This window comes from Lissotriton vulgaris, chromosome 2_1 (genome assembly GCF_964263255.1).
Source record: "Lissotriton vulgaris chromosome 2_1, aLisVul1.2, whole genome shotgun sequence".
Taxonomy (NCBI): domain Eukaryota; kingdom Metazoa; phylum Chordata; class Amphibia; order Caudata; family Salamandridae; genus Lissotriton; species Lissotriton vulgaris.
In genome coordinates, this window is record NC_141687.1 from 515,601,622 (window position 1) to 515,628,431 (window position 26,810).

At 48.5% G+C, this 26,810-nt stretch overlaps 1 protein-coding gene across 1 annotated transcript in view; it reads left to right on the plus strand.

Annotated features, from left to right (window-relative positions):
* Positions 1-26,810, plus strand: part of VPS8 (VPS8 subunit of CORVET complex) — a 1,704,823-nt gene that overhangs the window by 845,217 nt on the left and 832,796 nt on the right. Inside the window, exon 31 of the mRNA XM_086955430.1 lies at positions 16,125-16,209. Within this exon, the coding sequence (XP_086811556.1) occupies positions 16,125-16,209 (85 nt within the window). The remainder of the gene's footprint in view (positions 1-16,124; positions 16,210-26,810) is intronic.

Below are 26,810 nucleotides of genomic sequence, written 5' to 3' on the forward strand. Positions count from 1 at the left end.
GTGAACCTCCTAACAAAATTGGGATTCACTATAAATGTAGCGAAGCCACACCTGACTTTTTCGCAGACACACCCTTTTCCTGGGAGCTATTCTTGATTCTTACTGTTTTTTTTGCCTTTCCTTTGGCACAGACAGACCAGGACATTTGGGCTATGAATCCAATGTTTTAGCCTCTGTTCTGATTGTCAGTGTGGATGACTCTTAAGCTCTTGGTGATGCCGGCCTCATGCATCCTGTGATCCAAACATACCGGTTAGCACATACAGCCTCTGTAGTGGGACCTAAAACCCATTGGGTTCGACATCAAAGAAACCGGTCAGACTGTATGCAGATTTCGGGGGAAACTGCAAAAGATCTGCAGTGATGGCTACCGAACAGTGAATGGGACACTGACAAGCCCCTCTCCTTAGCCCGCCTACAGGTGACAGAGTCACAGATGCATTACTACTTTTGGCGTTGAAGGCTTTTCTGCCAACCATCGAAGGAGGGCGGATGCAAGTGCTCACTGGCAACACCACTGCAATGTGCTACTGCACCAAGCAGGGCGGGTGGGTCTAATGTCCTTTGTCAGAAGGCTCGGCCCCTCTGGAAGTGCCTGGGCCTCTAGGGAATTCCTTTGGTGGTAAACCACCTGGTGGGATCTTTAAATGTCAGAGCTGAACAACTCAGCTGCTGATGTTTAACGGATCACGAATGTCAGTTGCGCCAGGAGGTGGCACAGAGCATTTTCCAGAGCAATGTGGAGAACGCTATCTTGTCCGTTTCGCTACCACGAGAATGTCCAATGCCAGCACTTTTGCTTGTTGGACTTTCCAAAGCATCTCTTTCTCAGTGTTGCCTTCCATCTAAAATGGAACTTGGGACTCCTGTATGCCTGCTTGCCACTTCGTCTTTTGCACTGAGTTCTGAAGAAGACCTCGAATAATCGAGCCCAAGTCATCCTAGTAGCACCAAATTGGCCAAGAGAGGGAGATAGTCACAACTCCTGGGATTGAGCATTTGACCTCTGATCAAGCTGCCTCTTCATGAGGATCTTCTGTTGCATCGGTGGCGGTTGACTACACTAGATCTACCAGTGGTGGTTGTGGATGTGATACTTGCTGTCAGGCATCTCTCCACAAAGTCCATTTGCATTAGACGCTTGGATAAAATTGTGGCTTGGTGTGTAGTCCACAACACAGACCCATTACAAGCCAAACTGTCACATATTTGTTTGTTTTCTCTTTGACCCAGCAATCTTGCAGTGGGCACCGTTAATGGGTATTTTTTGGCTCTTTTTGTGTTAACTGGGCCAACCATCTTTTTTTCAGTCACCTGTTTGGATGCATTTTTATTAAAAGCGTGGCACAAATGTTCCCTCCCATGTTTTTTTTGATGCCACAGTGGGACCTTAATTTGGTCCTGATATTCTCATGTGTACTCCCTTCGAGACAATGTATAGCTGCTTTTTACGTGTTTGTGTGTGTGATTTCCTGGCTGTTTCAGACAAACTGTTACTGAGGACCAGGACGGCTTTCTTGACGAAAGGTGTGATTCCTTTTTACGTTGTACAATCCATCACCGTCCCAACGTTCTTTGCCCCTCCTTACCGTTTTAAAGAGTAGGAAAGATGACATTGGTTGGACCACAGAAGAGCTTTAAGCTGTTACAGGTAGTGCGCAAAAAGATCATCAGCTTTTTGTGGGAATCTCTGGAGAAAAGAAAGGTCATGTTGTGCTGAAAAGAACTTTGTCATGATGGATAGTATTTTTACATTAAGATCTGCTACACTTTGGCTACAAAGCAACTTTTGGAGGGACTTGGCGCAAATTTCATCATGTCTAAGGCTGCAACCAATGCCTGGGTGTGCTGCGTGACTCTCCTTTACATTTGCAAAAACAAGGAGATGATGGACTGAGTGCTGAAACTTTTCAAAACAAACTCCCAGTCATTAGATCTGGGTTGAATTCATCATCGTTCTTTAGCACACTTCGCCACCTCAGTTTAGACCCAGCCATATGCAAATCAGTCTTGGCCCTGTTCCTCATGGAAACAGTTCAGCCCTTACTGCCAAGCCAGGTCTTCCCTGGACCGGAAACCAACACCCCGGTATATGTTACGGGTTAACACTCATCAGGCAGTCTAGCTTGAATCCAGTGGGAAAGTGAGCATATCTGGCAGGCTAGAACGTGGGCATTGGTGCACTTATTCATGAACCACTACTGCCTTGATAGCCAGATCCAGTGGGAAGGACAGTTTGCCTCCTTAGTCCTGCAGCACTTTTTTGGTGCGAGTCTACTCCACAGTTCCTCCCCCTTTGGGAGGTATTGCTATGGCATCTATTCTAAAGGTGGGAAATGTGTGGTTAGACATACCCGCAGATTCTTCACTGCTCTCCCACCTCCCCGTTCCAAGTAGTAGTCTCAGTTTATGATATTAAAGGTGCCAAATTAGTGATCTGCTCACTGTTACCTCCAATTGTTTTGTGCTCCGTGGACGAAGGAGCGGAAAGAGTCAATGAAGCAACAGATGTTGGTTCGCATGGGTTCCTGCTTCCATTCCGCTACGCTCTGTCACTTCTGGATTGAAATTAAGTCAATTTGGAATCATACAGCCCCAGCTAGCAGCTTGCAGGAGCACTGCTGTCAAACTTTCCAGATTCAGTCTGTCAGCAGGGAATATTCTAAAGGGGAGGAATCTGTGGTTAGATACAGTATCCGTAGGGAAATCAAAGGGGGGAGGAAGGGGTGGTGCTATGTGGCACCGAGGTGGGCACGTCCTCCTCTTGCGAAAGTAACTGTAATCAAAAAGGGTCCACCTCAAAAGGGGGTTAATGTGTATCCTGTTGACCTTGGAATACACACATTTGGTTAAAATACCCCTCACACACCAAAAGGGCCCTTGGTGTCATGCTTCATCATCGGGGTCTTCCCGCCCGGCTGCCGGACGGGGCAGTGCTGCGACAAGCGACTACCCTGGAGCACCTTTTTAAATTGTGGGTGCTGTGTGAGTGAATGGAGTGAGTGTCAGTGGGGTCAGGGGTGATAGACAAGTGATGTTAAAAAATACCTGGCCTAGTGATACAAAAACTATTTAATAAACACTGGCTGGTATTGTTAAAAAAGGTGGTGTCGGAAAGGGTAAGCGGGTTTATGGGCTTACTTTCCTGTGTGGGTCGACATGTTTCGGAGCGACATGCCCCTTCGTCAGGACCGGGGTAAGAGATCCCCCTGTCACTCACTAGTGTGTCGCCACTATGGGTCTATTTACAAAAAGGTGAAAAAAAGGATCAATGTGTATGTATATATACTTTATATTTTAATACACATCCCTTGCTATGTAGTAAGATACTGATGTAGTATGCCTGAAAAGACAAGAGCATGGTATTACTAATGCGCGGATCCCAAGGCGCTATTTCTTAAGTACCTGTAAGAAAAGAGGGACAGACATACACGTAGCAGTGGTCCTGCCTGGGGAACCCAAAGAAGGATTCATAATTTTACATTGTTAATCACACACACAAACAAAGCTCACACACTATATATAGTCATAATACAGATGGAGTGGTTGGATAGTCTGTACTTATTTTCAATACATACTCATTATGATGAGGAACAGTGCCTCATGGGCCAACACTAGATCGAAGGGTATTATTGGGGTCCAACTGCAGGTGGAACACAAATAAAACAGAAATGCATATGTAGAGGATTTGGTCTTAGTATTCTGATGGTAAGTATCCTAGAGTTAAATTGGTAGCATCCCATATGCCACTGTCTACTGGTTCTCCCCTGCCGGCTATTCCGTACTTACTCAACCCCCAGCCTCGTTGTGCTTCCTCCTCCGTCCGTGGCCTCCGTGGTAATGAGGATGGAGGCAGGGTCGGGTGTTTATATAGGAGCGGAGCGGAGGAGTGTTCCTGGGACGCGCATGCGTTGACCGCAGATTTGTGAGCACATGCGCGGAGAAATGGGTGAGACTCCGCGCATGCGCGATCTGCCCTGAAACGCCGCGGTGCCGAGTGAAATATGTTCGCAACATGGAACGCTCGGTATTGAGAGTGAGACGCATCACATCCTGGTGCAAGTCATGCACAGGGTGTGTTTGTCAAGCGACCTAGTAAAAGTAAAAAATTAAATATTTTACGCTAGGTAGGGGTTGAAATAGATATGGTTTTGTTGGAAAAAATAATGGGAAAACAGCTGAATGGGCACTTGTAGGCTGATAATACAGGTTTTTAGTGTTGCAATACTAATCCAGACACAGATAGTGACAGCTGATTAAGCATGTTTTATATGGTCTCATCATATAGTTTTATAAAAAGGTTTGATGCAGCAATTCTATACCAAGATAAGGACAACTGATTAGGCAACTCTTATTTCATAATGCTGGTCAGGAATTTATATGGCAGGTCTGTACGTACACCACCTGGAAACGTCCAAGATCCTGAACCACCTAAATCCCTACAGACACCATGTAGTAATGTGGAAGAGGTACATCGACGATGTGCTGGTAATCTGGAAGGGTGATCTGGACTCAGTTGATCTTTTTATGGAATGGCTTAACCAACAAGATCAGTTCCTAAAATTTACACACACAGTTTCCAAAGAGAACCTTGTGTTCCTGGACCTGGACATCTACCCGGTTGAAGGGAAACTACAAACCAGTACACATTTTAAACCTACAGCTAAAAATAGCTTGCTACTTTTTGACAGCTTCCACCCTTGACATCTACGCGAGAACTTACCTTATGGGCAATTCCTCCGGTTGCGACACAATTGCAGCAACATCAGTGATTTTAAGACTCAAGCAGCAGATCTGGAGTGCAAACTACTCAACAGAAACTATCCAAAGGCCATTATCAAGAAGGGCCAAAAGCGAGCCCGCAACAACAACAGAGAGGCTCTGCTAGAAGAAACTGAGAACAAAGAGCCTGACCCAAGACCCATCTGTGTTACAACATATAACACTAACTCAAATCACATCACAAAAATTGTTAACAAGCATTGGAGAATGCTAAATTGCGGTAAACTGGATTTTCCTAAACCAATTTTCTCGCATAGAAGAGGCAAAAATCTGAAAGATATACTGGTCCACACCAGGCCGAGAAATACAGAGTCCAACGCCCCTACCAGACTTTCTGAAATAGGAGGCCACCACCCCTGTGGTTCGTGCACGTCTTGCCAGTACACGCAAAAAAGCCGCACTATCACTTTCTCCAAACAAACCACATGGGAACAACGCGCCTTTACGAATTGTAATAGCCGCAACGTCGTCTATCTAATCACTTGTCCCTGTAATAAAGAATATATAGGGATGACAAGCAGACCCGTGAAAATTCGTATGAATGAACATCGCAGCAATGTGCGCTGCAAAAAAACCACGACAAAAATGCCCACACATTATATCACCATGGGCCACAGCATTCATTATCTGAAATGGACTGTCATCGAAGTCTTCAAAAATGACAAAAACTTACTAACAAAAGAACAACGCTGGGTGCATCGGCTTGGTACACATCATACTGGCCTAAACCATGATATACCATGGTCCCATATAAATTCCTGACCAGCATTATGAAATAAGAGTTGCCTAATCAGTTGTCCTTATCTTGGTATAGAATTGCTGCATCAAACCTTTTTATAAAACTATATGATGAGACCATATAAAACATGCCCAAGCAGCTGTCACTATCTGTGTCTGGATTAGTATTGCAACACTAAAAACCTGTATTATCAGCCTACAAGTGCCCATTCAGCTGTTTTTCCATTATTTTTTCCAACAAAACCATATCTATTTCAACCCCTACCTAGCGTAAAATATTTAATTTTTTACTTTTACTGGGTCGCTTGACAAACACACCCTGTGCATGACTTGCACTTGGATGTGATGCGTCCCACTCTCAATACCGAGAGTTCCATGTTGCGAACATATTTCGCTCGGCACCGTGGCGTTTCAGGGCAGATCGCGCATGCGCGGAGTCTCACCCATTTCTCCGCGCATGCGCTCACAAATCTGCGGTCAACGCATGCGCGTCCCAGGAACACTCCTCCTCTCCGGTTAGCGGCCGCACACAATTATTATATTTATCTTCCTGACTACCTCAATTTTTGGAAAACTATGCCTTCCGTAGCAACAATATTACGTGGCATCCCCTTCTTTAATAACCACTTTCTTGCCCCATTTCTAAACAACGTCGGTGACCAGTTGACAATGGCCACCGCAGCAGCCGGATCTCAGCGTAATTTCTTGAGCACAGGTGCCCATAATCATCGACCCCTCGTCAATCAGACCAACCCCTATTAACCAATTAATACAGCTATATAAACACCCGCCCCTGCCTCCATCCTCATTACCACGGAGGCCACGGACGGAGGAGGAAGCACAAAGAGGCTGGGGGTTGAGTAAGTACGGCATAGCCGGCAGGGGAGAACCAGTAGACAGTGGCATATGGGATGCTACCAATTTAACTCTAGGATACTTACCATCAGAATACTAAGACCAAATCCTCTACTTTTTTTTTTTTTTTTAACATCATTTTTATTGCATCACCAGTAGAATTGTACAGACAGTGAAATCAAAATGCAATCCGACATAGAGCAAGAAATGACAGTGTTCGCCGTCCCCCGTGCTGGGTGGCCCGTCCCCATATTAAGGACAATTCGGCCTCCATCCACTAACAGTCCTTGCTGTATCTTACATTGTCTGACGCCAGTACCAACAACCCCCCCGTGGTCACGCTGTACAAAATCACTGTTGGAAAGAAAGTCTGGTGTGGCGTAGGAAGATCACACATTCACTAAGGTGTGTCCCCCGGTAAGGTGACGGGGTTAGCAGTACCCAGCTCCTCCACTTCCTCATGCTCCTCGTCGGCGGCCTCTCGGAGCGCCTGTACCATCAATTCCCATGCAGTCGCCCTCTCCATAGCCTTCTCATCATTCGTTCTCCAAGCCACCTGGTACCTCAAGGTGCTTTCACATGCCGCCCACCGCAAGCATTCGCCATACCATCTTTTATACGTGGGTCCCGTCCTCGATTTCCAATTTCTCGTTATCTCCCGCTTAGCAAGAATTAGCCCTAAGTCTATGAATTTGCTGGTATTCTTATTTTTAGGCGTGTGCGGAAACCAATGTAGGACCCCCACTGCTTTTGTGTACTGAATGTCTCTATCTGTTGCATTGTTGAGGGCCTTCCCAATCTCCTGCCAGTAATCACCCAAGGCAGGGCAATCCCATAACATGTGACCCAAGTCCGCACCAACTGTGTTGCATCTGGGGCAGGCAGCCTGTTCCACCCCAAAGTATTGTCGTATTTTCCCCGGTGTGAGGTATGCCCTATGAATGACGTAAAAATGGATTAACTGAAACCTGGCGTTTCTCGAACTTTTCCGCGCCCGTCGCAGCAGCTGGCCCCAGGTCGTATCAGGGATCTCCAGTTGGAGGTCCAACTCCCACTTGGCCTTCAGAGCCGCTAGAGGCTGTAGAGCCTCCCGCAACATTCTGGAGTATAAGCAGGTGACGGCCTTAAAGGTCCCGGCTGCCATCATCGTTTACTGACATGCCATAGAGATGCCCGGTTCCTGCAAGCCTTCCCCCCAATGAGCCTGCATGGCGCCCGTGACCGCCGCATGCAACAAGTAGTCGCCCCGCGGTAGGTCGAACCGCTCCTGCAGCTCCTGGAACGGGAGCAGCACCCCATCCTCGTATAAGTCGCCCAGCATTTGGATCCCCGCCTCTTCCCATCCCAGCAAGCGCGACCAGTCCCCTCCGTGAGGGAGGGCCGTAACCATCCCCAACGGGATTTCAGGAGCATACATAAGGCGGACCCCCGCTCGTTTACGTGCCCGATTCCAGCAGAGTCGGAATGTCTGTTCCTCCACCGTCAGGTCCCTAACTAAGAGCTTCTGGTGCAATGTAATGTACGCCAGCACATGCCGCGGGGTACCTTCTTCCCTTGCATTCTCAGGGCCTCTATATACCTTTGCGACCTCCTGAGTGAAAACCTGTAGCTGCGCCGCCAGGTAATACCCTTCAAAATCAGGCACCGCTAAGCCTCCCTCATCCTTGGGGCGCATTAGGGTGTCCAGCGCTATACGCCTCCTTCCTGTGCCCCATAAGAACGCTATGACCAGAGACCTTAGACGCCGGAAAACAGAGCTTGGGATCCACACCGGGAGCATCCTGAAGTAATACAACAGCCTGGGCAGAGCCACCATCTTAAGTAGGGAGATCCGACCAGCCAGGGATAGCGGTAGTGTGGACCAGAAATCCATACTCCCTCTCAGGGCATTGATACAACGGGTGATGTTGCCATCCAGCATATCCGCCGGGGTGTGGTAGACATAGACTCCCAGATAATGCAAACAGTGCGGTTCCCACTGGAGTTCCTGCGCCGTGAGTGGGCACGGTTCTCCCAATCTCAGGGGGAATAAACAGGATTTAGGCCAGTTGACCCTCAGGCCCGACAGTCGCCCAAACTGCTCCAGCAGCCGTCTCGCCCCTAGAAGCTCTGCGCCCGCGTTTGCTAAGAACATCAGCAGGTCATCCGCGTATAATGAGATGAGATGCGGCCTGTCCCTATATGACAATCCGGTGTAGTGGCGGCTCGACCTGGCCTCTACAGCAAAGGGTTCCATCGCCAGGGCAAACAAGAGAGGGGAGAGGGAGCACCCCTGCCTAGTGCCTCGCCAGACGGGGTACTGCCTCGAGATCAATGTGCCAACCCGGACTCTAGCTGCCGCGTCGGTGTACAGGACCCTTGTCCAGTTTATGTATCCATCTCCCAGCCCGAAACGCCGCATCACCTCATATAAGTATCCCCATTCAAGACTGTCGAAGGCCTTCTCAATGTCAATAGAGAGAACAAATGGAGAGATGGCGTCCGGCCAGTCGCCCCCCATCAATCTTGTAAGCCTGCGGATATTATGAGTGGTGTTACGTGTAGGGATAAAGCCGCATTGGTCCTTATGAACCAGGCCAGTCATGTGTATTAGTAGCCTGTTCGCTAGGATTTTACTTAGGATCTTATAGTCCGTCGTTAGCATGGACAACGGACGATAGGAGGATAAAGTCGCTCCCTCCCTGCCCGGTTTCAACAGCGGGATCATGAGGGCTTCACACATGGAGCCCGGGAGCCGACCTCTCGATTGTGCCTCGTTGTAGACTGCTTGCAGCTGAGGGGCAAGGTACTCCAGATATTTACTATAGAACTCGATCGGGAGACCGTCGAGACCCGGAGTTTTATTTCTGGCCATCTGCTTTACTGCACACCCTATCTCCCCGATCGTAATGGGCCGACCCAACTCCTCTGCCTCCGAGTCTTCCACCCTCGGCAGTTGTAACCCGTCCAAGAAAGCGCCCAGCTCGTCCACCCCCCCGTCTCCCCACTCTCGTAAAGACCTTCATAGTACGCCCGGAACTTGTTCAGTATCCCGGCTTGGGTGTGGCAAGGCTCCTCCCCCGCCTCCCGGATCATCATGATCGGCATGCCCCGCCTGACTGGGTTGGCAAGCCACGCCAGCATTGACCCCGCCTTGTCGCCTTCCGCATGCGCCTTCGTCATGTACGCTTTATGACCAAAGCTGCGCAGCCGTTCCAGTTCCACTGCCAGCGCCTCCCTGGCACCACTAAGCCCCTCCTGTAGCTCAGGGGGATTCGGGCGACCCCTCTCCAATTCCCTCAACCGCGTTTCTGCCTTATCCAGATCATCCATCAAAGTCTTGCGTGCCCCGGCCGTGTGCCCAATGCAGTGCCCCCGTACCACCACCTTAAACGCATCCCACTCCACCGCCCTCGTGGAGGCGGAGCCACAGTTCTCCTCAAAATAACGCTCTATACGTTCTCCAAGGGCCTCCCTAAATAGCAAGTCATCCAAGGTGTCAGGTTGCAAGCGCCATGTTGGTACGCAGTTAACTTCCACCATCCAGTTCAGGGACAACAACAAAGGATTGTGGTCCGACATCGTCCGAGCCAAATATTCCGCCCCCCCCACCGTGGAAAGCACATGCGATGAACACAGAAGCGCGTCAGCCTAACATGTAGATTATGCAAATGCGAGTGAAAGGAGTAATCCCTAGTGGTGGGGTGCAATGCCCTCCAAGCATCTGTAAGAGCCCAACTCTCCTGCCACTCCAGCCTGCGCTTGGCCACCCTATGTGCTGGGGACGCGCGCAGCGGGGGATGGGACCTATCCAAAACCACATCTGCCACCGAGTTAAAATCCCCCCCTAGGAGCACCGGCCCCGCCAAGTAACTCGCCAGTTTACCCGAGAGTGTGGACAAAAATGCGGGTAAATCCACATTGGGAGCATACACACTACAGAGGGACACTACCCTGCCGCTCAGCCTCCCCTCCACCGCTACATATCTACCCTCAGGGTCCACCAGTGTTTTAGTGACTTGGAAGGGGACCCCCGCACGTATCCAAATCAGCGTCCCTCTTGCAAAGGCTGAGAACGTCGTGTTGAACAGCTGCCCCCTCCACCGCCTCTGCAGCGCAATTCCTTCTTGCCGGTTAAGATGCGTTTCTTGCAAGAACGCTATGTGCACCCCCCCCTACGCTTGAGGTATGCCTGAACTTTGTGCCTACGTGACATGGTCTGCATACCCCGCACATTCCAGGTCACACATTTCAAAGCCCCAGTACTAGCCATTCCCCTTCGCCCACACAGACCGAACAATAGAAATCATTGACCATGCACGCTCATCGACCACGGATTGTCCCCCCCACCCTCTCCAAACAGAAAAACATCCCCCCCATCCAACAACAGCCACAGCAACCCCAACTACTCTCGAGTCCCACCCCCCCAGGACAGGCCCCCCCGCAATTGGAAGTACCCCCATCCAAACTAGCACGCCCAACCACCCCTCAAAGAAAGGCAATAGTGTTCGCAGTCTCCACTGCGATGACCATAAGGGCCAGTAGGGCGCGGATCGATGCGAAAGGTTCGTAAAAGCAAATCAATCCCGCATATTCCGCCCCACAATCCCCACATCATAGCGCCTCGAAACCCCAAATAACAGTGTTCCGCACCCACGGGCTCAACGCCCCAGTGTCTAACCAGCAAGTCCGCTCATTCTGTCCAGTGTATCACGCCTCAAGGATCTCCTCCGAAGTTTGAGGCGTCACTATAGGGCCTCTAGCTCCACCAAATTCCGAGAGACCCGTCTCCGACCCCGTGCCTGGGTCCTCCGATTCCGTACCCTTCCCGGACTGGCTCCTGGTTGCGCTAGATAAGTTCACCACAGCCTGCAGGGCCGCCTGCCTCTCCGTCTCCGTTTGTGACACCGAAGGCCTGCCAGTCCTCCGGCGGTTCTTCCGGATCCGTTGAGATTTCCTGATCGGTTGTGCCACTTTAGCCTCCTCCTCCCTGGCCTTGGCACCATCTGTCCCCGCTTTGTAGGTGTCCCACCAGGCCCAGGCGTCCGCCGAGGATGTAAAGAAGAGTGCCTGTTCATCCACCACCACTCTCAACTTCGCTGGGAAGAGCAGGCAATATTTAATGCCCTCATCACGGAGCTCCCGCTTAAGGGACAGGAAATTGGCCCTGAGCTTCTGAGTTTCAAACGTGTAATCTGGGAACATAGTGACCCTGTTGTTGTCCACCTGAAAAGGTCCTGCTTCCCTCGCCCTCTGCAACAACCAGTCTCTGTCCCTGTAGTGGAGCAACTTGAACACCACCGGGCGAGGCGGGAGGCCCGGGGCCGGCGGACGCGCTGGTACCCTGTGGGCCCGCTCAAGGGAGAAGGGGGACAATCCCTCCGGCGCCACCTCAGTCCGTAGCCAGTTGTCGAGATAGCCCACCATATCATCTCCTTCGATTTTTTCCGGCAGGCCTACGAGGCGCACGTTATTGCGTCTATTTCGGTTTTCCGCGTCCTCAGCCCTCCGCTCCAGCACCTTCAACCGATCCATCACATCTGCCATCTGTGCCTTTACCGCTGCGTGGCCCGGGGCCAATTCTTGAACCGAGATTTCCACGGACTTCACCCTGTCCTTAAGTTTATCGTGATCAGCCTTCAGGAGGCCCAAGCCCGTCGCCACTTGAGCTATGTCTTGCTGCAGGGCGTCTTTTGTGGTGGCGATGGCCTCCAGGATACAGTCTTGCATACGGTAAAGAGCCGACTGGTCCCGATCCGCTCCTTCTGCAGCCTCGGTGTCTGTCGCACCATCCCCCTTCCCTTTCGGCTTCCCCATCTGGGCTGTAAAGAGTGATGGCCTCCAAAGTCGCCTCTTCACCCTCTCTCCGCTCTACAGGGCGTCGCCCTCAGGAAAGTCCCCGCGCAGCAGTAGTAGGAAGACCCTCTGCGTTCCGCACTTTGAGCACCACTCCAAACTCTTAGGCCAAAGCTGCCTCCTGGGGCTGGGGTCTCCGATGAGCCGTTGAGCCGTCCGGCGCCAGTCGTGCTCAGAGGGCCCGGGCCATCGTCACTGGGCCGTCGCCATGTTGTCGCCTCCACCGCTCACACTTCCAAAGGCTCGGCACCCATCCACTCACGGTAGTGCGAGAAAGGTCCGCTCGAGACCCCCGAAGGAGGCTATGAGTGTCCGCCTACCCCCTCAGCGGTAGTAGCAGCAGCCCATTGAGGGATCCGGACTCGTGTCCCCGTCGTTCCCGTGCTTCAGGCCACAGCCGCCATCTTAGCACGATGACTTCACGCCTGATACGAACTTTCAGATTCAAATTCCCGGGCTGGGAACGGCCTTGGGTCGACCGCTGCAGGCGCCGGACCCTCCGTGATGCCTTCAAATACCGGATTATATCAGTTTCGTTGGGGTCCGATCAGGTATTCAGGATGATTTTCAGGATCGGGCGCGGAGCTCCGGGCTCACGCTGCCTACCTCCTCGGCATCCAAGCCACGCCCCCCAAGACCAAATCCTCTACATATGCATTTCTGTTTTATTTTTGTTCCACCTGCAGTTGGACCCCAATAATACCCTTCGATCTAGTGTTGGCCCATGAGGCACTGTTCCTCATCATAATGAGTATGTATTGAAAATAAGTACAGACTATCCAACCACTCCATCTGTATTATGACTATATATAGTGTGTGAGCTTTGTTTGTGTGTGTGATTAACAATGTAAAATTATGAATCCTTCTTTGGGTTCCCCAGGCAGGACCACTGCTACATGTATGTCTGTCCCTCTTTTCTTACAGGTACTTAAGAAATAGCGCCTTGGGATCCGCGCATTAGTAATACCATGCTCTTGTCTTTTCAGGCATACTTCATGAGTATCTTACTACATAGCAAGGGATATGTATTAAAATATAAAGTATATATACATACACATTGATCCTTTTTTTCACCTTTTTGTAAATAGACCCATAGTGGCGACACACTAGTGAGTGACAGGGGGATCTCTTACCCCGGTCCTGACGAAGGGGCATGTCGCCCCGAAACATGTCGACCCACACAGGAAAGTAAGCCCATAAACCCGCTTACCCTTTCCGACACCACCTTTTTTAACAATATCAGCCAGTGTTTATTAAATAGTTTTTGTATCACTAGGCCAGGTATTTTTTAACATCACTTGTTTATCACCCCTGACCCCACTGACACTCACTCCATTCACTCACATAGCACCCACAATTTAAAAAGGTGCTCCAGCGTAGTCGCTTGTCGCAGCACTGCCCCGTCCGGCAGCCGGGCGGGAAGACCCCGATGATGAAGCATGACACCAAGGGCCCTTTTGGTGTGTGAGGGGTATTTTAACCAAATGTGTGTATTCCAAGGTCAACAGGATACACATTAACCCCCTTTTGATTACAGTTAGATACAGTATCCACCTGTAAGAGAATGATCAAAAGTAAGTAACTTGTTCTTCTGTTATCTATATAATCCATGATTATCACCTTGATATCTCCTTTGGTCAGTTTGTATGACAAGCCATGACTGGTTTAGTGTCATTCACCCTTTAATCTGATGACTTTATTATATTCTTACTGAAGAATGATCTTACTTGGGGGCACTTTCTCTTTAGATAACTGTTTAAGTTACTTTGTAGAAAAAGATCACACAGTCATCTTTTGAGGGAGGCAGAGAATATCCTAGAAAAAGGCAGGATGCTCTATAAATTCTAGGTAAACTGACTGAGGCTAGTTTTGTACCACGTGCATAAGAAATATCACACAGTGGTTAAGAAATATCACACAGTGGTTAAGCGATTGCATAAAGAAGACATGGGTCAAAAAAGTTGCAAACTCATATACTTGAGATAGGTGACCCATTTCTGGGCCAGCATCTTTATGGGTTTCTGAGAGATAGAAATGCTAAAGGTAAATACTGTTTCATTGCATTATACACCTATCGGGTGTAACACAATTTAAGAGAACAATTGACTGGTGTCTAGTGCCCCTTTTTGGACCACATTTCATCTGAATGTGGAGAAATTATATACGCTGAGCACTTAAAGTGACTGTTCACAGTGGTAATTTACTGACCACTTGGGCAACCCTAGAACAAGAACCAGGGCTAACGATAGCTATTATCCAAACAATGGTTCTCAAGCTACATTAGCATACTTAACCACTAAGAGAAAATGAAAAAAAACGAAAATCTGTATACAAAGAAAAAGGTGGAAGAAAAACCCATGAGTGTCACAATATCACAAAAACCATGTACATGAATAATTACATAAATGAATTCAATGAGAAACACAAAGGGCGCTCAAACAATTACACTCATGCAAAACACTAAAAAAACATAAACATGTGTAAAATCAAAACAACAGTGGCAGAGAAAAGTAAACATATAACAATAAACACAGTACACAATCAAAAAATAATGTCATCTCTAATTTGAGCCATGTTAGAGGCGTCGACGGCGTTTCAACCCGAAATTGCTTTAAGGGTCATCATCAGGACAATGGACTTCAAGAGTGAAAGCGACCACTTGTTTGAATTCTTAACAATCTTCCTGCACGTAGCAGTGCTCTTCCTCTGTCCGACAAAGATACTTTCTTCAAAAAGGTTTGAAGGGGAGACCTGTAAATAGGTGAAAATCCCACTAAATGGAGATCCTCCGTAATAAATAGAAATAAAAAAAATCGCGTTTGGCAATATGGAGTGAGGGTATCAAATTCTGGTGAAGTTAACAAGGAGTAAAATAATTTATAAATTTTAAAACCCTTGTGTTCTATATTGCATCCACCATCAGACAGCCGGTGGTGAGCATTCTGTTTTATAAACCTGTCTTTTCTGCTGTCTTGGTAGCTATATGCTAGTTCAGGATATTGGAAGGAGAGAAGGTATGGTGGTGTGGACACTTTTGCACCTGGGTAATAATGCATCCTCCAAATCAGTTTTTGAAATCACAAGAAATAATGGTGGCTTTCTTCATCCAAGGTCTTCCTTGTCTATAAGGCCCCTGCCATTATATCTCTGTTTAAACCCTGTCATTCTGTCTGGTTACTTTGGCTTGAAGAGACTGTCGGGTAGTAATGCATGCAAGTGTGGTTCAATAGCACAGGTCGAGTCACAGAATGGAACAGGATGTAATCTCCAGATGGTTTAACCATAAAATCTTTTTTGTGCTGAGTTTTGAATTTCATTGAGAATATAGAGCATGTTATTTAAAAATGAAAGTGCATGTCAGCCGTACATAAATAGTCCCCTGATTGAATTTATAGTGTGCTCATTAATTTATTTATAATGTCATAATGTATTTGAAAACAGACTTGTCTTGTGTGCTAGTACAATATTTGAACACACCTGTCAGTGTATCACTGAGTATTGACTGCAACAGCAAAACCTCTAAGATCGATTGTGAATTGATTTCAAGCGTCATGTGTAAATCTGCGGATGAGCTGGATACTTTGCTTAAAGAATCTTACTGGGAATTTGCAGATTAGCAATTGCAACCGTTGCTTTTCTTTATGCACCAAGATTTTAAACCTTTTTTTTTTGTATCCCCAAGGTATGTTTTCCACACTCCAGGAAGTAAATTAGATAGGAGAAACCTTTATTAACAATTTCTCAAGTGCACTATGTGGAAAATGTACCCCATGGTGTCTGATACCTGTATAAAATGAGCTTCTTTTCCTCTCAGCATGAACTCGTTTTCTGAGACTTTGAAATGCATCCATATGACTACTACAGACGTGATTTGTGTTGCCTGCATTTTAATGTGCAAACATTATACTTTTCAGCCACCAAATATGTGAGTTTATGTATGAAAGGAAGCATCAATACGACAAAATTATTGATTGCTATTTACAGGACCCAGTAAGAAAGGTAACAAAAATAAAATGTGTTTGTTTTTAAAATGTAGTTCATTATTTTTTTTGTTGCATTAGATAATTATTTTTTTCAAAGTGAGTTTGTTAGATATGCTGTAAAACATCTTAATGTTGTTAATTAACTTAGACCTTACTGAGCACTCAACTTCCACCTAAAATTTTATTGAAATGTGTAGAACTTTACTTTCAGATGTAACATTTTTCCTGCTGATAACTTCTCTTCTGAAATATCGCTAATATTTGGTTTCCAGTAGTATAGTTTAGCCTGTTCTTCTGATGAATACTTCTACCTACAGATTCCTCCACTGTTGAAATATCCTCAAGCACGAAACTGGATCCAGAGACTTTTCATAGCTCTCCAACGCCAGTGGAGGATGCTGTCTCCATCTTCGTGCCAGCAGGCATACCAGAATTATGTCAGTCTTCAGTGCTGTGAGTAGGGCTGTCACTGCCAAGGTGTCTGGCTTCAAACAATGTCACTCTTACAAAAAGTAGATATCCATTTCAGACCTTCACGTTGTCTGTTTCTGGTGCCCAGATTCAAAAATAATTTGGAGTTGTGCAAGAAAGGGGACTTCATGCTCCCCTAAAGCTATTCAAGAACACAAGCGCAACATTTGTTGGCCCCCAACGACTAATCAGGATCAGCACCAGTTATGTTTGAAGTCTCTCTTTAAATTGAGTTTCTCTTCTTCTTTGAAACCATTGAGAGAGAAGAGTCCTTTTTGGAGCCGGAGCTGAAGGACATTAATCGATCAGAAGAGCATTCACCGGCAGACCTACCCACTATAGCACTTGCCACGAGTCCTGTTCTTAAGCTCAGCCACCTCTACCATTCACAGCGCCAATGTCTGCATATCTAGAGTATCTGAAAGAGACATTTAGTTATAGATTCCTTATCTTAAAATTACCCCCAGGCATCAGACTGGATCTGAAGAATTTTTTTCTCAGCAGTAATGCTATGCGTCCGTGGGTGGCGTTGGTCGACTCCACGTCCGGCTTCGTGGTCACCCGGATGACACGGCGGTGCCTCCTTAGATGCCACCCCTAGCGCAGATCCGGAGAGAGCTACCCTGTAGTCACCTTTTGACTAATCTTTTTTCAACGTTTTGTCAACTGCTTTTTCGATTCTTCGATACCTGGTGCATGAGGGATGTCCCAGCGCTGGACCGGGTTCAAGCCCTGTGACTCCTGTCACAAACTGATGTCTGTGACATATCCGCACCTCGTGTGCCTTTGGTGTCTGGAACACGACTACGACCCAAAGTTATGCTCCGACTGCCGAGCCATGAATCCAGTCTTCATGGTTGCGGTCTCGAAAGCTATTGAAGGCCCTGCAGTCGGCTCTACATTTTTCCTGATTCCGGTCTCGTTCGAGAGAAAGGTCTTGAGACTGCTCGAGGAGCCACCACACCTCATCCCACTCCAAGCCCTCGAGGTCCTCGGGTAAGTCTAAGAAGTAGAAGTTAAAAAAACACCGGCACTCTTCGTCTTCACCCCGTTGGTCGGATGAAGCATTGCGGGGCCCAAAGCGTCATCGTTCGAAGGTTCCTTCTCTGGCGCCTACTTCAGTGTTGACTCCGCGCCTCACCCTGTTTCCGAGAGCAGGAGCATCCACTCCCCAACGTAGAAAATTTTACAAGGCCCTCCACTTCATTTTTGGGCAGCCCGACTCCGCTGGTGTGCCATCAGGCCCTGCGAGGTCAGTTGGGGCTCCTGTGTCTTCTATGCCGATCTTGAATGACCTTCCCTGGTGCCAAACCTCACGATGAAGCCTCTGGCGTTGGCAGTGCCCCCCGCCGACGCCATCCCCATCCTCAGCCCCAAGATGGACCCAGAGCCGGACCGATGTCAAAACCGATGCTGGAGGGTACTTTTGTTCCCCTGTTCATCCCTGGTGTTTCCTACTGCCCAGAAGGTGGTTATGAGGACTGGGAGGTGTCGTTGGATCCTTTAGCAGACCAGCTAGAAGAGCCAGACTGAAAGAGGACCTGGGTGACACCAGTGGTCTGGACACTTCTCCAGACCTTGGCGTGCTTTCTCCCCCTACCGTGGCTTAGGAGGAGGGAGCGTCCTACACTGTAGTGATGTGAAGGGCGGCCAAGGCCTTGGGCCTGGAGCCCCCTTCAGTGCCAGTCAGGACTAACCTCTTAACAGAGGTGCTTCAGCTTTGGCAACCTCCTCTGAACCTCTTGGGCCCTTCAACGAAACCCTCACTGACGTCTTTCTGGTCACCTGGTCCAAGCCCAGCACAGGGGCTCCTGTGGAACAGACAATTGCCCGCTGCATTCGCCCGGCCCTGGGCTACCCAGTTTTCCTCACCCAACACTCTTCCCCTGAGAACTTGGTAGTCCAAGCATCTTCTTCAAATGGCCCAATCCCTTCTGCTCACCCAGATAGGGAATCCAAGAAGCTGGATCATCTTGGGAAGTGCATATTCTCTTCCTACAGCTTGGCACTGCGGTCCGTGAATACCGTGTGCCTCTTGGGCCTATACTCCCACACCATCTGGGATACGTTGCGCAGGTGCTGCCTCAGTGCCCGGAAGAGGCCCGAGCCGTTCTCTCCCAGGCAGTGGCAGATGGGTGGGACGCAGCCAAATTCATGATTCGATGTGGACTGAATACCACAGACTCATTAGGCAGAACGAATACCACCTTGGTAGCCCTTAGACACTGTCCGGTTAAAGACATCTGGTTTTTTGGGGGATGTCAAATCAACTTTGTTGGGCGTCCTCTTTTCGGTGACAAAGAAAAACTCTGTGCTGGATTGCTTCAAAGATTCTCTCACTATGGGCTAGATCTTTGAGATCCGCTGCGGCTTCCCGTCCACTTCAGTCTGCTTTTCGCCTCTTTTGTGGCTACGGAAGTTGCACCTAGCCACATCCGGACCAGTCTAGCCACCTGTTTACGCAAGCTGCCCAGCTCCGGCTTGGCCGCGGATGTGGGACCCAGTGACCTCGCGGGTCTGGGAGCCAGCGGGCAGGCCAGTCCACCTCAGGGCCCTAAACCGCTTCCCCCGGAAGGAGAAGTTCAAAATGCTCACGTTGACTCAGGTCCTGTCTGCCCTCGGCCCTGGAGACTGGATGGTGGCATTGGACTTGCAGAATGCCTATTTTCTTATTCCCGTCCTGACAGCCTTCAGACGCTATCTACAGTTCATGTTAGACCACAAGCCTTTTCAGTACACTGTGCTCCCCTTTGGCCTTACCAGTGCCCCTCGGGTGTTCATGAAAGTGATGGTGGTGGTCGCAGATCATCTGCGCAGATTAGAGGGTTCCAGTCTTCCCCTAACTGGACGACTGGCTGTTGAAGGCAGGCTCACCACAGGCTGTCGTCTTCCACCTCCAGACTACGGCGGACCACTTGCACTCGCTGGAGTTCACGATCAACGTGCAGAAGTCACACCGGACTCCCTCTCAGACACTCCCTTTCATCTGAGCTGTTCTGGACACACTGCAGCAATTCCGGGATATTCGGGCTATGATACCAATGTTTCAGCCTCTATCCTGGATTTTGGTGAGAATGACTCTTGAGGCTGCTGGGCCTCATGGCCTCCTCCTCCTGGTGGATCATGCCAGTTGGCATATGCTGTCTCTGGAGTGGGACCTGTGTTCCAGTGGGCGCAGCATCAGGGTAATCTTTCTGACTACGTCCAGATCAGAGAGACCTGCCCAACAACTGCAGTGGTGGTTAACAGAGCTGGCTTCGGTTAGAGGCAGATTCCTCACCTCTACCCAACCAGACCTAATGGTGGTGACCAACGCTCACTTCTGGGATAGGGCGGCTACCTGGGACAGATGGAGATCAGAGGCGTCGGGTCTCGGGTGGATTCCGAACTCCATATCAACCTGTAAGAGCTCTGGGCACTGAAAGCCTTCCCTCCCTCCCTCAAAGGGAAAGTAGCGCGGGTATTCACAGACACCACCTCCATGTTGCACTGCAAGAAACAGGGCGGGTCAGGGTTGTGGACTCTGTCAAGAGACTCTCAGCCTCTGGACGTGGCTGCAACATCAGGGCATGACCCTGGTGGTGCAACACCTGGCTAGTTTTCTGAACGCCAAGGCAGACGAACTCAGCCTTCGGTGCCTGGTAGATCACAAATAGCATCTTCACTTGGAGGTCGTACCATGTCTCTTTTAACGATGGGAAAAGCCTTGGTTAGATTTGTTTTTGCGACTGAAGAGAACTCGCAATGTCAGCAGTTTGTGTCTTGTAGTTTCCAAGGTGGCACTCGCTTGGCAACACTTTTCGTTGCGAGTGGAACTGCGGTCTCCTTTACTCCTGTCTGCCTGTACCACTTCTGCTCCGAGTGCTGAAGATCAAGCGCGACCAGTGGCTCCGGACTGGGCATCAAGAGTCTGATACCCTGAGCTACTGAGCATGGCCATCGATTCTCCGATCAGACTGCCCCTTCGGGAGGTTCTTTTGTTGCAGGTTCGGTTTGTTCCTTGAACCGAACCTGTTCAGTCTCCACCTCCTTGCCTGGAGATTGAGCGGTGAAAGTTCACAGCTTTTGACCTGGCCTGGTGCACAGCAAAGGCTGTGGATCCCCTCTGTGCCCCTCTTTCTGAGGCTCTCTTGTTCATTCTTTCTTTGGCCCAGCAGGTCTCTGCTCTGGGTACTCTTAAATGCTATCTTGCAGGTATTTCTACTTTCCTTCGGCTACCAGATCAGCCCTCTTTATTCAAGTCCACTATTTCAAAGAGATTTTTTAAGGGCATTATTCATCTCTCTCCTCCTTCTCTTTTCATAATGCCCCAGTGGGACTTGAATGTTGTTTTAACTTACCTTATGTGCGCAACTTCGAGCTCTTCAGGACTGTCCTCTCAGGCTCCTCACTCTGAAAACTGCTTTCCTTGTTGCCATCACCTCTGCTCGCAGGGTGAGTAAGCTTCAGGCTTTATCCTCCAAGCCCCCTTTCTTCTCTCTGCATCTGGATAACATGGTGCTTAGAACAAGACTCTAGTTCCTTCCTAAAGTGGTTGAACCTTTTCACATAGGACAAACAATCACTTTGCCTACCTTTTTCCCACCTCCGCACCCCTCAAAGGAGGAGGAAAAACTCCACCGTCTGGACCCTAACTGTGCGCTGTCCTTCTACCTTGACTGCACAAAAGATTTCTGGGTGGATGGTCAACTCTTTGTTGGCTTTGTGAATGCCAAGAAAGGTCGGGCTGTCCAAAAGTGTATCTATCTCTCGATGGGTTGTCCTTTGTATTAACACCTTGGCTGCTAAGGGGTTTCCCCTCCTGTGCTGGAAGCTCCAATAGTCCATGATTCATGACGAGCTCAGCTCGTCATAAGCACAGGTCCACTGTGCCTCATGACGAGCCCAGCTCGTCATGAGCATCGAAGGGGTTAAAGTCTCTTACGCTTTATTGTAAAAGGAACCTCCAGTGGGGCTGCATACTCATTCCACTAGGGATACAGCAGCAACTACTGCATTGCATAGGCACGTGGAATCCTTTCACATGTTCACCAGACATTACTGCCTGGACAGCCTAGTCTGGATTGACAGCTATTTTGCCCGATCTGTCCTCCAGGACTTTCTGGTGTGAACTTAGTTTGCAGTCCCTCCTCTAGGGATGATATTACTGGGTATCTGTTCTAAGGTAAGGAATATATTACTAACACTCTCTTTCAGATGAACAAGTTACTTACCATCGGTAACAATGTATCTGTAAGAGACTTATGTTAGTTATAGATTCCCTACTGCCCCACCCATGCAAACTGATTTCTAGGGATGGGGACTACCTTACCGGGCCCTCGTTGTGGGGCACCAGTGGTCAGTGTCTTTCATGGCTCTGCGCTTCTTGCATGGAAAGTCGTGTCAGTAAGGACATCGGCGCACAGGAGCGGTGTCTAAGTAGGCACCGCAATGTCATCTCAGCAACCATGACGCTGTTGACGGACGCGGAGTCGACCAACCCCACCCACCAACGCGCAGGAGTACTACTAAGAAAAAATTCTCCGGATCCAGTCTGACGCCTGGGAGTAATTCTAAGGTAAGAAATCTATAAATAACCTATGTCTCTTATAGATACATTGTTACCGAAGATAAGTAACTTGTTCTTCCTGTGAAAGGAGCCAAGTTGGCTCATTTCCTCAGTGCCATGATTATGCTGATCAGGAACCATTTGGATCTCTGTGTTTCTGCCATTAAGTCCACCCTCAGCGACATTCAACTCCAGGATGCTTCCTCAAGGTACGCACCTGGCATCAGTGTATCTACTCCGACAGCTGACGCTTCTCCATTGACACTTCTTCCATTGTCGTCTCCAAAACTTGCTCTAGGGCCCCTGCCAATACCCATCACAGTGCCTCCTGAGTTGGCACCTATTGCTTCACCTTCTTTGTAACTCGCCCCTTTTCAAGAATATCCAAGGAAAGCAATCCTCCAAAGATCCAGAAGGGAGGCCCAGATATTGGTACAGGAGGCCAGGCACAGAACTTTCACTGCTTGAGCCATCTCCATGCCAACAATATTGGCTGGCCATGGAGCAGGTATTTAGATTATACATCACATCGGTCATAAATCTCAACGATCACTACTCTCCAACTATGTCGACCATTCTGGATGACCTAGCCCCACTAAAACTAAAAAGAACTCAAGTCAAAGATAGAAATCCATGGTTCACTGGGTCCCTCAACAATGAGAGGAGATCCCTCCGACAATCCGAAGGAATCTGGAGACAGCACCCCTCTGCCGCTCATCTAAAACTTTTCCGCCAAGCCAGAAATACTTACAACAGGAATGTCCTCAACTCAAAAAAATAATTATTCAGATCGTAACTCGGGAATATCCAGAATAGACCCCACAAACTCTTTGAACTGATCAAACACCAGTCCAACAAACTGGCCAAAACATCGAAAGAAAACCCCAAGTATCTAATTTCATCCAAGGAATTCTCCTCATTTTTTGTGAACAAAATCAAAACCTTAGACAACGAACTGATTTCCGCCTCGTACTCTCTACTGACCCCTGACCTGCCTCCTCCACCCGGGCCGCTTCAGGAGACCGCACCTAAGAATCAAGCATACTGGACCAACTCCACTCTCTACGACGAAGACTCTGTCGCCAAAATCCTTTTCACCTTAAACCTGAACAACCATTTCAACGACCCGCTCCCCTCTAACTGCCGCCGCCCAATCCATTATTCTAAGCTGGACTGCGATAATTAACGCCTCTCTCTGGCAGGGATCGATCCCTGACTCTCTGAAAGCGGGCCAAGTCAACTGCAGCTAAGTCATCACATCAACAACTTGCACCTACTCGATGACTGCCAATCTTGATTCCGACCTGGACACAGCACTGAAACCACCATGCTCCACATCGTTGATGATGCCCTCCAAGCCCTTGACCAAGGCAAAACCTGTCTCCTAATCCTCCTAAATCTCATCCTTGGCCTTCGACACGGTCAATCATGGGAAGCTATTTGAACGCCTTAAATTTAGGGTGGGATTAGATGACCCTGTGCTTGATTGGTTTAGATCCTTCCTCCAAAACCGATCTCAGAGATTCCTAATTAACGGCAACCTGTCCGCTCCCTCTTCGATCATGGTTGGAGTCCCTCAAGGATCAACGATGTCCCCCACCCTCTTCAACCTTTATTTAGAACCCCTTGCCGAAGTCCTTTGCACCTCAAATATCTCCTACCATATGTACGCCAACGACACTCAGATCTACATCAAAATCTCATCTCTCGAGGGGATTCTCTCTCTGAATGAGGCCCTGAAGCTGCCCATTCAATGGCTCTCCTCCAACCAACTCAAACTAAGCGCAAAGAAAACAGAATTTCTTCTAATTTCCCCTCCTAAAACCGACCCTGAGATCCAGACATGGATTAAAGCCATCACAGCCTCAAATTGTCCACCGACCATTGTGGACTTGGACAAATCTCTGGGAATAGCCTTGGATTGCAACTTGAGCATGCAAGAACACATCAACTCAATGGCCAAATCTGCCAGATTCCACCTGAGCTACCTATGGAAACTGAAACCCTTCCTTGATGCTCCCGACCTAAAATTGGCAGTCCAAGCACTAGTCATTTCTAGACTGGAATATGGCTGTTCCACCCTGGACTGGACCCTATGACTGGAATATGGCTGTTCCACCCTCTCTGGTTTATCCAAGATCTCCCTAGCGCCTGCCTCAATGCAGCTGCCAGACTTCTTATCGGCACAAGGAAATTTGATCACATTTCTCCTCATCTGAAAGCGCTGAACTGGCTTCCTCTCGAGGCCAGAATACAACTTAAGCTGGCATGTATCACACACAAGGCCCTACACTCAAACTCCCCTGCATATGTTGCACAGAAACTTGTGGTATCCGGAGGAATCCGAAACTCAGGGTCTGCCAGTGACCTCCTACTCCAGCCTGCACTCTTTCGGAAGAAAAAAAGAAAAAACCCTATAATCTGCCGTTCTCTGGGGCTGCACCAAGAATATGGAACTCCTTCCCACCCGCAGTCAGAAGAATCCACTCTTGCACGTTTCAAAAAGGAGGCCAAATATTTCCTCATGGGTAAATTCCTTGGCTAAACCACATTTCCTCAACCACCACAAAAACTATTACCTCCCTCCGTCGACCTTTCGCTGTACCAAGAATCCTGGGGCCTGTCCTCCGCACCTGTAATATTAACTGTACTTTGTATACTTCCATCCCCTTGTACTCCGCATCCTCCCCCCCCCACCCTCCCTAATTTATGGTATACTCTTGTACAACTTTGACTCTGTAAAGTGCCATGGTACCCTTACGGGTCAAGTTTGCGCTCTATAAAACACAAAAATAAATAAATAAATAAATATGTATCAAGGCGAATTGCGATCGCAAACGCTGAAATTCACCCTCTAGGCCCATAGTAATGAATGGGGAGGTATTCCTTAATTGCAAATCACATTTTGCGATTCGCAATTAAGGAATATGTAGGATTCTCAAAATGTATTGCAAATCCTTCATACATAGTGTTTTGCGATTCTCAAATAGTGATTCTCAAAAATTCGCTATTTGAGAATAGCAAAACCTAACATTGATACATATGGCCCTTAGACCCTATCCAAATGTTGGTCTCAGATGTGCATTATACGAAAAACAGCAGTGAGGCTGGAGATTTACTGCCCTTGCAATCGCTGTAGACTTCCTGGCTCTGCAGAATGCCAATGGGCTGTACACATTTCCAGAGGTTGAAATGGAATGCCCTACAGGCCCTGCTTCTCTGTGTGCAACAACCTTCCACGCAGTTCTTAGGGAGGCAGCAAAGGTTTTAGAACAATCTTTACTCACTGTAGAAGCCAGTTTCAATATTTTGACAGATATCCAGAAGCCAGTTTCAATAGTTTGACAGATATCCTTCAACCTGCCTTCGCAAAACCAAAGCCTCTTTTGCCCTTAAAGGATGGGCTAGAGATGCTAGAGTCCATGAAAGCTGCATTGGACAAGCCTACCTCAGCCCTGGCTTTTAACCATCTTATTGCACAAGAGTGCAGGCCCACTTCACTGCACTTTGCCTTCCTGTGCTCCCATCACTTGCCGGAAAATCTAGTGGTGCATTTGTTGTCATCCATAATGCAGAATCCAGGTGCATTTCTGAAAGCTCTAGCTGACAGTGAGTCCATGAAGCTGGATGCTGTTGGGAAAGTTCTTCTCAGGGAGCAACATAGCTTTGACGTCAGGGAACACAACCCATCTGCATTCCAAGTATACACATGTCTTATGGGAGATGGCTAACCTGGTAGCTCTATGTTTCTCAGGCCATCCTAAGAACCACTTTGCTGAGGTTGTGAGAGACTGCCAGCATGCTTCCTGTTAAGTCATCAGGGAAGGTCTGAGTGTGGTGGATTCCGTAGTCAGAGCCAGGGTGTCATCCATTGCCCTGAGGAGGCTTGCATGTCTTCAGACAACAGTTTCTCAAGGCATGTACAGGTGAGCCTCATGGAGATGCCATTTACCAGGGCTTGCTTTTTTGGATAGATTGCTTAAACAGCCCAGAACTGTTGACAATTTCAGATGTTTTAGGGCTTTTCAAGTGGCTTTCACTTTCACCAGCATTATCCCTCCTAGCCATTCCAGCTTCACAACCAGCTTCTGTGCCAATACATTGGCAAATGAAAGGGCAGTCAAAACTAGCAGCCCTCCTCCTCATCCTTACCCACAACACGTAGAAAGCTGCTGTTGCCTCCCTTTGAAGAATCATTTGTGGCTGGTAAGGGGACATGTCTCCTCCTTTCAGATCAGTGAGTCCTACAGTAGAAAGGTGATATGCGCTCCTCTGCCAATAGGCTTCTCCACAGGTACTTCTTCAGATCCTGCAGCAGAAGGTGGCAACCCTGCTGCAGAAGGAAGCTTTGGAGTTTGCCCCAAAGCAGACTATTATCCTGGTTCTTTCTGATTCCCAAGACCGGAGTCATTCTGTTCCTAGACTCTAGGATCCAGAACTAGTTCAAGAAAAAGTTCAAAAAGCTGTCCCTGGCTCTGCTTGTTCTGGTGCTTGGTGCAGAGGACTGGATAGTCATATCATTCTTGAAGCCTCACATGGTACTTTCATTGTGTGGTCCTCTTACTACCAATTTGCTGTCCTCCCATTCAGACTAACTC